Genomic DNA, 14,308 nt, shown 5'->3' on the forward strand with positions numbered 1-14,308 from the left:
ACACGTTGACCCAATGGACTCCGCCAATCCGGTTAACGTATCCAGCCCAGCTAACACAAAAGTTGAGATAATAACATGCATATTTCCTATAATCGCAATTGTTACGGTTTTTGCTGCAACTATGTACTTTAGCCATTGAAAATGCCTACCAATCAGAGGTGGTAGCGATTTCAAGTAGCTGTCAAATTACGGCGGCAGGCTTACTGGTCGATTGCAAACGTTGTTTTCGCAATCGACCAGTAAGCCCACAAGCCAAGTGTTTCACACTTCTTGGTTTCAATGATGGTGAAGTGTTTCAATGGTTTTTTTTTTAAAGATTATTATTAGCCATGCTAATCATGTCTAATATTCCCCTTTCCCCTCCGATTAAGCGCAAAGCTGCGTTAGGAGTAGGTACGACAATAGTGCAACGAGTGGGGTTTGAGCTGCCGACCTTTCGGAATTCAGTCCGCTCCTCAACCGTGGAGCTATTGAGGCTCTTCAATTAATTGATTGGTTAAATTCACGCTAAGTAACCTTAACGTTAAATGTCACTTGCTTTAACGGTTTATCGCCAGAAAACCTATAGGTACGTCTTTTGTATAGGAATACACTAAACAACTCAAACCAACTAATTTAAGCCTAAAATTTTCCATAATGTTTTCAAAGGTGTGTGAAATCTGCAAATCTGCACTTGCCACCCAGTGTGACTATGATCTGAATCCGTAGTCTGAGAGGAAAATCGTTCTCAGTAGTGGACCGGTGATGGATTGAGATGATAATATACCTACATCGATGATCTTAGCGCACTTCGCCGAACGCAATGGGCCATCGTGAACTGGAGTCTTTATTATAGAAAAGCAGACTATTTAATAACCGGTAACTTGCTAGGGTGAAGATATAGGTCAGTCATAAATAAGTAAGTACAACTAAAGATATTTCTTTTCTACTGTCTTTCTTTCCTTTCTTTCTAAAATAAAACAACGGAAGATTCTAGTTCACATCAAAAGACTAAAGGATTTCCTGAAATCCATAACTTTGCGTTGAATTCTTGTCTCGCATTTCATATTTCTTTACTAAATGATGTCCGCGACTTCGTTCCCTCGGACTTCGGTTTTAAAAATTCGTGGGAACTCCTTGATTTTCCGGAAAAATCCGTGGGAACTCCTTGATTTTCCGGAAAAATCCGTGGGAACTCCTTGATTTTCCGGAAAAATCCGTGGGAACTCCTTGATTTTCCGGTAAAATCCGTGGGAACGCCTTGATTTTCCTAAATAATAATAGGCTAAGTGTATCCGTTCTCGTAATGCAAGCTATCTCTATGCCAAATAGATGATGCCTGCAAATTCATTCACGTTTTTAGGGTTCCGTACCTCAAAAAGAAAAACGGAACCCTTATAGGATCACTTTGTTGTCTGTCTGTTTGTCCGTCCGTCCGTTCGTCCGTCGTGTCTGTCAAGAAAACCTATAGGGTACTGTTGTCCTAGAATCATGAAATTTGGTAGGTAGGCAGGTCTTATAGCACAAGTACAGGAATAAATCGAAAACTAAAAGTGGTTACATCATTCAAAAAAAATCTGTTTCAATTATCAAAATAAGATAACTATACCAAGTGGGGTATCATATGAAAGGGCTTTACCTGTACATCCTAAAACAGATTTTTATTTATTTTTATCTATAACAGTTTTTGATTTATCGTGCAAAATGTTGGCAAAATACCCGAGTACGGAACCCTCAGTGCGCGAGTCTGACTCGCACTTGGCTAGTTTTGTAAAACACCGAAGGTCTAGCTCTCTCAGTGACTTCGTCTGCGATGGCGTTTGCTGGCGCGCGTGCTGTGCTTGTTTGGAGTGTTTTTTTTGTTAGGAGTGGCTGGTTTTTGTGTTAGTTGGTGTTTTTTGGTGGTGGAACTGACTGGAAAGCGCTCTAAAGGGGCGCCACGCGTATGTCGGCGGGCGCCGGCGCAGACGGAGTCCATACTTGTATAAATTCAATAACTTGAAAATATCACAAACTTGACATTGGCTAATCAGAGTAAAGCCAGATTAAAGAAAAAAAAAAAAAAAAGCTCTCTCAGTTGCGATAGCAACTGCTCCCGTATCAATAAAACCCTATTGCTATAGGCTTAACAAAGTGGATTCAGTTAATTAGTTTAAAATAGATCTGAGGATGTCTCTTTGTTAAACTAATCTTTGGTTCCATAATATTAATTGAGTTTGCACGAGTGATAAACGCAAATATTTAAAATTAAATAATCCATACTGTCTTATATAATAAAACGGTCAAGTGCGAGTCGGTCTCGCACACGAAGGGTTCCGTACTATCGTACAAGAAATAACACTTTATTTATTGTTAGGGTTCCGTACCTACAAAGGAAAAACGGAACCCTTATAGGATCACTTCGTTGTCTGTCTGTCTGGCTGTCTGTCAAGAAACCTAAGAACTTCCCGTTGACCTAGAATTATGAAATTTCGCAAGTAGGTAGGTCTTATAGCACATATAAAGGAATAAATCTGAAAACCGTGAATTTGTGGTCGTCACAGGAATAAAAATAAAAACGTGTACCAATTTTCAAAGTAAGATAACTATACCAAGTGGGGTATCATATGAAAGGGCTTTACCTGTATATTCTAAAACAGATTTTTATTTATTTTTATGCATAATAGTTTTCGATTTATCGTGCAAAATGTCGGGAATAATACCCGAGTACGGAACCCTCGATGATGCCAGATTTTTTATATGTTTCATGTCATCCTCACCCTTAGTGCTCAAATCCATACTAATATTATAAATGCGAAAGTGTGTCTGTCTGTCTTTCCGTCTGTCTGCTACCTTTTCACGGCCCAACAGTTTAACCGATTCTGACGAAATTTGGTACAGAGTTAGCTTATATACCGGGGACGGAAATAGGCTACTTTTTATCCCGGGAAATCAAAGAGTTCCCACGGGATTCCTAAAAACCCATCCCTTAACCGATTTGTATGAAATTTGGTTAGGTAGTTTGCGTCCCTGTAATTGACATAGGCCCTGAAAATCAAACAGTTCCCACGGGATCTTTAAACCTAAGTCCACGCGGACGAAGTCGCGGGCACCCTCTAGTACCTAATATTTGACAGAGGTCAATTCAGGATCAAGCCGAGGGTTCACTCACTCCAGTTCACTCCGCTATAATTAAAAAGGGATTGAACATGACCGCGATATTTGAGACGGCACTTGGAGGTATTCCATTGCGCCGATACATGCCCTATACCGTTACCACAGTGTAATAAAACCGTACAGTAACACTTTGATAATAAAAATTACCTTCGAATTTCGGCCACAGCGGCCAATCTTAAATAAATAAAATATTCTTTTATTTGGGACTAGCTGATGCCCGCAGCTTCGCCCGCGTGGATTTAGGTTTTTACAAATCCCGTAGGAACTCTTTGATTTTCCGGGATAAAAAGTAGCCTTTGTGCTAATCCAGGATATTATCTATCTCCATTCCAAATTTCAGCCAAATCCGTCCAGTAGTTTTTGCGTGAAGGAGTAACAAACATACACACACACACACACACACACACACACACATACAAACTTTCGCCTTTATAATATTAGTGTAAGTGTATTGCGCTATTGTCCCAAATAAAATATTCTTTTATTTGGGACAATAGCGCAAACACAGAACACAGAACACCGTGATAAAATACAGCAACATACAGAAAAAAGACCGGCCAAGTGCGAGTCAGACTCGCGCACCGCGGGTTCCGTGCTCGGGTGATTTTACCGACATTTTGGACGATAAATCAAAAACTGTTAACAGGGGTCTCTCCGTCGCTCGCTCCATACAAACGTAGTTCCAATTTCATTTGAATATTAAGCAACCAAAGTCCATGAAGTTTTGCAGACATATTCTAGAAACTAATATCTATGCCTGTGGTTTTCCAGATTTCTGTTAAAATATTCGGTTTCAAAGTTACGCGGTCTTAAAATTTCCCATACAAATCTTTGAGCCTCTGTAATTTTAAAACTACATATTTTTAGAAAAATCTAAAACACCACAGACACAGATATTAGTTTCTAGAATATGTCTGCGAAATTTCATAGACTTAGGTTGCTTAATATTCAAATGAAATTGGAACTACGACTGTATGGAGTAAGTGACGGAGAGAGCACTGTTAAGCATAAAAATATATAACAATATTTTTTAGAATGTACAAGTAAAGCCCTTTCATATTATTTATACCCCACTTGCTATCGTTATCTTAATTTAAAATTTAACACACATTTTAATATTTTTTTAATGATGTAACCACAAATTCGAGGTTTTCAGATTTTTTCCTTTACTTGTGCTATAAGTCCTACCTACCTAGATACCGATCAGAGTATGAGTTTAATGAAACTGCCATACCCCTTCCAAGTTAGCCCGCTTTCATCTTAGATTACATCATCACTTACCATCAGGTGAGATCGCAGTCAAGAACTAACTTGTAAAATCAGTATTGAAAAAACCGGTCAAGAGGGCCTCGCCCTTTTAGGGTTCCGTACGATCTAGAGACCTGTGACATGCGGACAAACAGACAGACAGACAACAAAGTGATCCTATAAGGGTTCCGTTTTTCCTTTTAAGGTACTGAACCCTAAAAACCACAGGTCTATACATAGCCGACTGTATTGGTCTCTTTAAACAGTGCCTTCACAGCTTTGTCAACCGAGTGAAACTGTCATCGATACTTGGGTGAATGTGCACTTTTTCCACGCGTCTGTCTGTGTTTACTTATTTCAGAGCCTATAATACCTCATTAATTAAATTTGAAAAAGTTTTGGAGCTACAAGCTTTAATAAAATGGAGGTACTTACCTACTTATCGGTTTTAATTAATTACCCGACTAAGTTATAGCTTTTGCCCTCAACTTTGTCCGCGATATGTACATTATACCCATACTAGCTGATACCCACGACTTCGTTCGCGTGGATGTAGGTTTTTTAAAATTCCCGTGGGAACTCTTTGATTTTCCGGGATAAAAAGTAGCCTATGTGCTAATCCAGGGTATAATCTATCTCTATTCTAAATTTCAGCCCAATCCGTCCAGTAGTTTTTGCGTAAAAGAGTAACAAACATACACACACACATACAATCTTTCTCCTTTATAATATTAGTGTGATATAATTTACTAGCTGATGCCCGCGACTTCGTTCGCCTGGATATAGGTTTTTAGAATCCCGTGGGAACTCTTTGATTTTCCGGAATAAAAAGTAGCCTATGCCAAACCCCTCCAGTAGGTTTTGTGTGAAAGAGTAACAAACAGTACACACATACACACATACACATACAAACTTTCGCTTTTATAATATTAGTGTGATTAGTGTGTATTATCATCTAAGGACCCTCCCCCTCCTCCAACACGGTTGGTCACCGCGGAGGAGTACGACCCAAACCCCCCAGTTTCATCTACATCATTTCAACTCAAAACATTAAAAATTTGCACATACAATGCTAGATCTCTCGCTTCTCCGGAGAGACTCCTAGAACTAAAACTTGCCTTACGAAAAATTAACTTCGATATAATAGGCCTTGCTGAAGTAAGACGCGAAGGGTGTGGTATAGAAGAACATACAGACTTTATTCTATTCTATAAGGGAGAACATCCAGGATTACACGGAGTAGGATTTATAGTGAAAAAAGAATATAAGAAGAATATTATTAATTTCTCTGGCCTCTCAGAAAGAGTAGCACTCCTACAGTTAAAATTTAACTTTCTACCTATTTCTATTATACAAGTATACGCACCAACAGATTCGTCAACCGAAGAGGACATACTCCACTTTTACAAAACTTTAGAAAAAGCACATGAAATTGCAGATAAAAATGTTATAGTGATTGGCGATTTCAATGCCAAAATTGGTCAACCAAAGAGTAGTGAAAAGCTAATAATGGGCAGATATGGCTACGGAGTAAGAAATAAAAAAGGTGAAATTTTAATTTCATACGCCTACGAATATAAGCTAGCCATTGTTAACACCTATTTCAACAAAAAGGCAAATAGACGATGGACTTGGATCTCTCCAGACCGAAAAATTAAAAACGAAATAGATTACGTTTTGACTAACTTACTGAAATACGTCACAAATATCGAGGTACTTAGTAAATTTGATTTTCCATCTGACCACCGATTAGTGAGAGTCACTTTAGAAATAAAACATTTAAAAAAGAGTAGGAAAACTTACAAATCTTCTATATACATACCAAAGAGCGAATCAGAAATCCAATTATATATCACAAACCTAGAAACAAATCTTAAAGAACTAGATTCCTTCAACAGAACGTATGATGCAAATGCTATTCAAATCTACTACAACATATTAGAGACATCAATTAAAAATAGTTTAGAAGCCAACAACATTCAGAGTAAGAACAAAGATGACATTCTAAGTGAAGAAACCAAAAAGCTCATAAAACAGCGCTCCGAACTTATAAAAAGTGCAGATAAAGATAGAGACGCGCGACGTCAATTAAGTGAATCATTCAAAAGGACAAATAAAGCAATCCGAAACGACTATGAAAAACATAGACAGTCAACAATAGTAAAGAATGTAAATAAATTTAGAAGCTGCAAGAAGGCTTTGAAAGAACTAAATACACATAAAGACTGGATTCAGACTCTAAAAGCAGGTAAAAGAGAAACAAAGACAAGAAAAGAACTTCTGGATTGCGCTACCGACTTTTATAGACAACTTTATATGGTACTACCAGAAATACAAAATACGGGAATAGAAATGGAAAAAGACTATATAGAGGACGAATTAAAACCAATAGATGAAATCGAAATAATAAAATGTATCAAAACACTGAAGACGGAAAAAAGCACAGGACCTGATAATATACCTAATGAGCTATTAAAAATTGCAGCTTATCAATTAGCAACACCAATAGCTCACTTATTCAATTTGGTTTTAAATACTGGAACCGTTCCCGAACAATGGACCTCATCGGACATAATATTACTGTATAAAAAAGGCGATCCGATGGACATATCCAATTACCGACCAATCAGTCTTCTTTCGAGCATTTACAAACTGTTCACTAGTGTTCTATTGAACAGAATTGGCCCTCAAATCGATAAATACCAACCGATTGAGCAAGCTGGATTTCGGACGGGTTTCTGTACAATAGATCACATACACGCAATGGAACAAGTCATCGAAAAATACAAAGAATTTAACAAAACCCTCTATATCGCCTTTATCGATTACACCAAGGCGTTCGATACTATCTCTCATGACTCAATTTGGAGAGCATTAATTGAATGTCAAATACACAGAAAATATATTGACATACTCAAAGCAATCTACAATAACAGTACCAGTAGAATCAAACTAGAGACCAGAGGCAATGTAATTCAAATTAGGAGAGGAGTCAGACAAGGAGACCCGCTGTCTCCAAAGTTGTTCATTGCAGTATTGGAGGACATATTCAAAAAACTAGACTGGACACACGAAGGTATCAAAATTTCAAAACGCTACCTAAGTCATCTACGGTTCGCAGACGACATCGCCCTTTTTGCAGAAAATAGTAACAACCTTGAAAAAATGATACAATCCTTAGATACAGAAAGTAAAAAAGTCGGTCTTCATATGAATACAAATAAAACTAAAATTATGACTAACAGTTACCACAAACAAATATATCTAAACAACACAGAAATCGAATACGTAAATTCTTACATATACTTGGGAAAGCAAGTCTCATTTAGCGAATTAAATACAGAAGAAGAAGTAGATAGAAGAATTACATTAAGTTGGAACAAATACTGGGCGCAAAAAGAGATTATGAAAGGAGACTACAGTATGCATATAAAAAGAATTATAATGGATACATGCATACTCCCTACGCTAACTTACGCCAGTCAAACCTGGGTCTACACCAACAAAATTAAGCAGAAGGTAGCCGTTTGCCAAAGAGCTATGGAGAGAAGCATTTTAAAGTTACGCAGGCTGCATAAAGTCACAAACAAAAATATAAGAAAAAAGACGAAACTGACCGATGCATTGCAACGAGCATTACAGTTGAAATGGAGATGGACAGGACACCTTGCTAGAACGACTGATCAAAGATGGACATTCACAACTACAACATGGCCTGGTCCTGCAGGAAAAAGACGAGTGGGAAGACCAAGGTCACGCTGGTGTGACGATTTAGTACCCATAGCGGGTAAAAACTGGATAAAAAATGCAAAGGATAGAGTTAAATGGCAGAAACTGGGGGAGGCCTATACCCAATGAGGGATCCTTATCGATAAAATAAATGTATATAGACTAACACTAGCATATTATACTAACATTAATTAGGTTAAGAAACTAAATTGTAATAGTTAAGATTATACATAAGGAAAAATTTGTAAGATAAGGAATAAATAAAGGCTTAATAAAATAGTGTGAAGTGTGTGAATTTTTGAAATTAAAAAATCCAAACTTTTTATAATATAAGTATCTTGCTAATGGAGTTATAAGGGAACAGAATATACAAACTAACAAAGACAACTAAAATCATAACCGCATTGTCGGATAAAAATTTCAGTTGAAATAAAGAAAATGGCGGATTTTCTTAGCTTTATTTTCCAATGTAGGTCGCCTTAGATTGGATAGCTGAGACGGGGGACAATAGAATACTATTATAATAAAACCAGTGGGGGTTGCATTATTGTTTGTTCTCTGTAGTGCAGCGGTGCAGTTGTGCGAATGCATTAGGTTTTAGGTTCAATTAACAGGGCTCTCTCCGTCACTCGTTTCATACAATCGTAGTTCCAATTTCATTTGAATATTAAGCAACCAAAGTCCATGAAACTTTACAGACATATTCTAGAAACTAATATCTGTGCCTGTGGTGTTTTAGATTTTTCTAAAAATATGTAGTTTTAAAATTACAGGGGCTCAAAGATTTGTATGAATTTTTTTAAGACCGCGTAACTTTGAAACCGAATATTTTAACAGAAATCTGGAAAACCACAGACATAGATATTAGTTTCTAGAATATGTCTGCAAAATTTCATGGACTTTGGTTGCTTAATATTCAAATGAAATTGGAACTACGATTGTATGAAACGAGTGACGGAGAGAGCCCTGTTAAGAAGTCAATGCATTCCGAACCAGTGGTCTATGCATTCGACGATTCAACAAGTGTAAATTAAAAATATATAACACCCCCGACAAGTGAAGGTTACAGTAACTAGGAGAGAGCTGATAACTTTCAAACGGCTGAACCGATTTTCTTGGATTATAGCTAAGAACACTCTCGATCAAGCCACCTTTCAAACAAAAAAAACAAAATTAAAATCGGTTAATTACTTTAGGCGCTACGGTGCCACAGACAGATACACAGATACACACGTCAAACTTATAACACCCCTCTTTTTGGGGCGGTGCGCGGCAAGGCATAGGCATAGGCAAGCGCGCTCCATCTTAGGCTGCATCATCACATGCTAGCGAGTCTGATTGCAGCCAAGCGCTAGTCTATATAATATATATGACAACAAAGGCCGATTGTGCTTCTTTGTCGCTCGTTCCGCGCTCTCGCTTGCACTTCAAGCCTTACATGGAACGCCTCAGAGCGAGGTAACGCCGCATGTGTCATGTTTTTTCGTGCGTGCAGCCGGCTCTATCGAATTATAAGACGTTGTCACGTCAAAAAACAATCCGCTCCTCAACCGTTGAGCTATCGAGGCTCTAAATTTACCTTGTATAGATAAACTTGCTATGCAAAGTAGGAAGAGTGAAGACATAATCATGAACGGCTCCTTTTGTGTGGCGTACTTTACTTCCCCGCCCTGTAGTTCTGGGCTATAGAAATAGAAATCTCTGTAACCCAAGCCCTTTCACCCCGTTTCAATACGTTTTTTAGGGTTCTGTACTTCAAAAGGAAAAACGGAATCCTTATAGGATCACTTTGTTGTCTGTCTGTCTATCCGTCCGTCCGTCCGTCCATCCGTCCATCTGTCCGTCGTGTCTGTCAAGAAAACCTATAGGGTACTTCCCGTTGACCTAGAATCATGAAATTTGGTAGCACAAGTAAAGGAATAAATCCGAAAACTGTAAAGTGGTGACATTATTAAAAAAAATTATGTAACTATTTAAATTTTCAAAGTAAGATAACTATACCAAGTGGGGTATAATATGAGTATAATATGAAAGGTCTTGACCTCTATTTTCAATAACAGATTTTGAATCATGCAAAATGTCGAAAAAAATACCCGAGTACGGAACCCTCAGCGCGTGAGACCGACTCGCACTTGGCCGGTTTTTCCCTTTTACCTAGCTTGTCTATTCATTTCACTTGCACAAGTAGGCAAGGTTTATAATGTAGTACGTCGTAAACAAGACGGGCGGCGGGAGAAGAGAAATATCTACAAGAGATCCTATGTCCACAGTCCAACCGTGGACGCGAAGCGACAGTAGCGCCGCTGGGGTTTAGTGGGTATTCCGGTCGCCTCTCGGCCGGCGAGTCCCACATACCCTCCCTCAGCTGGCTGGCTGCCTCACGGCTGGCTGGCTGCCTCACGGCTGGCTGGCTGCCTCACGGCTGGCTGGCTAGCTTCCGGGGGGGATGCGTAAATGCATTCCCCAGCGTCAACAAAAAAAAAAAAAGGACGAGCGTCAACCAATCAGAGGTGATTGCGATCGTGACATTGTAGCTGTCATCTACCGCAATCGTTTTTTTTTTAAAGAATATTAGTCATTGTAATCATGACTAGCATTCCCCGTTTCCCCCCCAACTAGGCGTTAAGCTTGTGCTAGGAGTGGGTACGACAATAGTGCAACGGGTGGGGTTTGAACCGCCGACCTTTCGGATTTCAGTCCGCTCCTGTAACCGTTGAGCTATTGAGGCTATGATTGGTCGTTTTTCCTGTTGAGGTACGGAACTCTAAAAATTGCTAAATCAAATGAATCATGTAGGAATGTAGGTACGATATAACAATACACATACTTGCAAACAAACAAATTGTTATTAATTCCTCGTTTCTAACCCGAACCGCTAGGATATGGAACGCCCTTCCGGCATCAGTTTTCCCTTCGACTTTTAATATGGGTACCTTCAAGTCAAGAGTGAATAGGCAACTTCTAGGCAAGCGCGCTCCATCTTAGGCTGCATCATCACTTGCTAGCAGGTCTGATTGCAGCCAAGCGCTAGTCTATATAATTAAAAAAAAAACAGTCCGCTCCTTTTCACCTCAAAAAACTTCACTTAATCTTTTAAATACCTATTTAAAAGATTTTTATTAGGAAATAATATTATGTGGAATCAGGTTGCAGCAAAATGTTTGATTTCTAGCTCAAGTACTAGATGGCGCTAAACGCCGCTATCTTGCGCTAAAATGTATGTGTTTGTGAGATACGAGTATAATATCTATATCAGTACACCATATTTTAAGCTGAAGCACATTATAGTTTCTAAGTACTGTTCTTGTTGACAGAAAATTTTTGAAAGCGTTCAAATGAGTTGTCATGGATACGCTAATTTTTAACCAAAATTTATATTCAACTATAGATGATGGCGCTGCCCGCAGCTTCGCCCGCGTGGATTAGTCAGATCCTCTGCAGCATCAGGATTGAGGAGTTGGAATCCAAATTTTTTATGGAACAATGTCGCAAAGATCCTCTATCGATTAAAAAAACTACGCAAATTGGTTCAGAAATTTCGGAGATATCAGTGCATAGGTGAAAAACACAACTCCATTTTTAAAGTAAACCGATGTTACTCCTTGGTTAATTCTCTACTTGTCTGTGAAAGTCCCGTCAAAATAGGTTCAGCCATTCCGGAGATTAGCCCTTTCAAACATACAGTCACTTTAATTTTATTTATTAGTAAGTATTAGTATAATAGACTTAGATACTAGATACGGAATACGGTTAGTAGATCCTATATTTTACATGCTGTTAAATACCCTAATGGGAAAAAATTTAGCCATAAGTAAAAGAATTTTCGGAATTGGGTCATTAGTTTCGGAGATAACCCACACACAGACAAACTTATTAGGTACCTACTTCTTTCCATTTAGTTTAGTATCTAGTCATAGGTTTATAGAATGTAGGTGCGATATGTCAATATGCATACTTACAAACAAAGAAGTTAAATTAGTAAAAATCTTTTTAAGGTTCTTTACCCAAAGGGTAGAAACGGAGCCCTATTAATGTCACTCTGTCTGTCTGTCTGTCCGTCTGTCCGTCTGTCTGTCTGTCCGAATAATGTCACAGGTCTCTAGCTTGGAAAAGAAATATTTCATACACCCAAAATATGATGTTTATAATTATTATGTACGGAATCCTAAAAGAGCAAGGTCCAACTCGCACTTGACCCGTTTTTTATTAATTTGAATTGTACAAGGAAAGTGAAATCAGCAGCTCGATCGCGGTATAATGACAGCTACAATGTCACGATCGCAATCACCTCTGATTGGTCGACGCTCGCTAGCTATTGGCTACAAAGCATTGTTGCAACAAGAATATCATAATCTCAGCCAATCACAACAATTGCGATTATAATAGAACCTCGATAGCTCAACGGTTGAGGAGCGGACTGAATTCCGAAAGGCCAGCGGTTCAAACCCCACTCGTTGCACTATTGTCGTACCTACTCTTAACACAGCTTTGCGCGTAGTTGGAGGGGAAAGAGGAATATTAGTCATGAGTAGCATGGCTAATCTTTAAACAAAAAAATGATTGGAAGCAGGTTTTATGAAATCGAGGTTCAGGTTGCAGCAAAATGTTTGATTTCTCGCTCAAGCACTAGATGTCACTAGTCGGCGTTATCTTGCGCTAAAGTTTAGAGGTTTGTGAGATATATATTTTATCAGTACAGCACTATCTTGTAATTTTTTTCTTTGTCGCCTTTGAATTTTTGAAAGCGATCGTGATATAACAATCATGGATACGCTATTTTCCAATCCGCACCTGGGCAGCGTGTTAGACTATGGGCTAAAACCACCTCACTCTGAGAGTTTCCGAGGCGACCCGTGGTCTGTAGTGGGCCGGCGATGAGTTGATCATGATGATGACAATGTTCATAAAGTTCCAAGTTAGAATCCGTAATAAGTAGGTAATACCTATAGGTACCCTACTTACCTACTCGTACCTACTAATAATATTCAAAAAATGCGACAGCGGAAGTGTGTTCCTCTGTCTGCTAGCTTTTCACGAGACATATTGACTATGACTATGGCTATGGCTATGGCTATGGCTATGGCTATGGCTATGACTCTGACTATGACTATGACTATGACTATGACTATGGCTATGACTATGACTATGTCTATGACTATTACAATGACTATGACTATGGCTATGACTATAGCTATGACTATGACTATGAGTATGACTATGACTATGGCTATGACTATGTCTATGGCTACGACTATGACTATGACTATGGCTATGACTATGAGTACGGCTATGACTATGACTATGGCTATGACTATGAGTATGACTATGGCTATGTCTATGGCTACGACTATGACTATGGCTATGACTATGAGTGTGGCTATGACTATAACTATGGCTATGACTATGACTATGGCTATGACTATGAGTATGACTATGGCTATGTCTATGGCTACGACTATGACTATGGCTATGACTATGAGTGTGGCTATGACTATAACTATGGCTATGACTATGACTATGGCTATGTCTATGGCTATGTCTATGGCTATGACTATGACTATCGGTAATTTTTCACATATTAATGAAATGAAATGAAATGATTCTTTATTTTGCGAAATGTGAGTAACAATGATGGTAGGTATATTGACAGGTCCTTGGTTCTTCACATTTTGCCATTTGTGTATGGCGTGCAAAATATATAGTTAGACTATTAATTAAATTAATAAATCATAGAACAATAATAATAAAAAATTATAAATCAATCAGTAACAATTAAAATAATAATAATAATATCATAAATCAATAATAATAATATGTCATATCTTACAGCTATCTAAAAAATCTTTAACGCTATAAAAACATTGGTCAATTAGATAATCAAATAACTTTATCCTAAACTTCGACATTGGTAAATTTTTAATGTTATCCGATAACTTATTATATAGAGTAACAGCCATACAATACGAATTAATGTTAATAAATGTGAAATGTTGTATATATTGTAATGTTACCTCTTGTCATTTATATATATGTACCTAAATGTGGCAAAATAAAAACTGAAAAGCAATACCTAAGAGTTTTTTTTTCTAGACCTCTGTATAATTTTTCGACAGTATCCGAATCCCACTTAAGTTACTTGCCGACCCCTGCTTTAGGCCCATTTTAGGCCATAGTCCGCAAAGCCGGCCAAGTGCAG

At 38.1% G+C, this 14,308-nt stretch overlaps 2 protein-coding genes across 2 annotated transcripts in view; one reads left to right on the forward strand and one right to left on the reverse strand.

The window, feature by feature from the left end:
- LOC123878771 (glutamate receptor ionotropic, kainate 2) overlaps positions 1 to 14,308 on the reverse strand; it is a 62,868-nt gene that overhangs the window by 45,001 nt on the left and 3,559 nt on the right. The window lies entirely within an intron of this gene.
- On the forward strand, positions 12,877 to 13,679 carry LOC123878274 (keratin-associated protein 21-1-like). Its single transcript, XM_045925422.1, has 2 exons — positions 12,877 to 12,968; positions 13,304 to 13,679. Exons 1-2 carry the CDS (start codon positions 12,877 to 12,879, stop codon positions 13,677 to 13,679), a joined length of 468 nt encoding a protein of 155 aa, XP_045781378.1.

The sequence above is a fragment of the Maniola jurtina genome, chromosome 26 (genome assembly GCF_905333055.1).
Source record: "Maniola jurtina chromosome 26, ilManJurt1.1, whole genome shotgun sequence".
Taxonomy (NCBI): Eukaryota; Metazoa; Arthropoda; class Insecta; order Lepidoptera; family Nymphalidae; genus Maniola; species Maniola jurtina.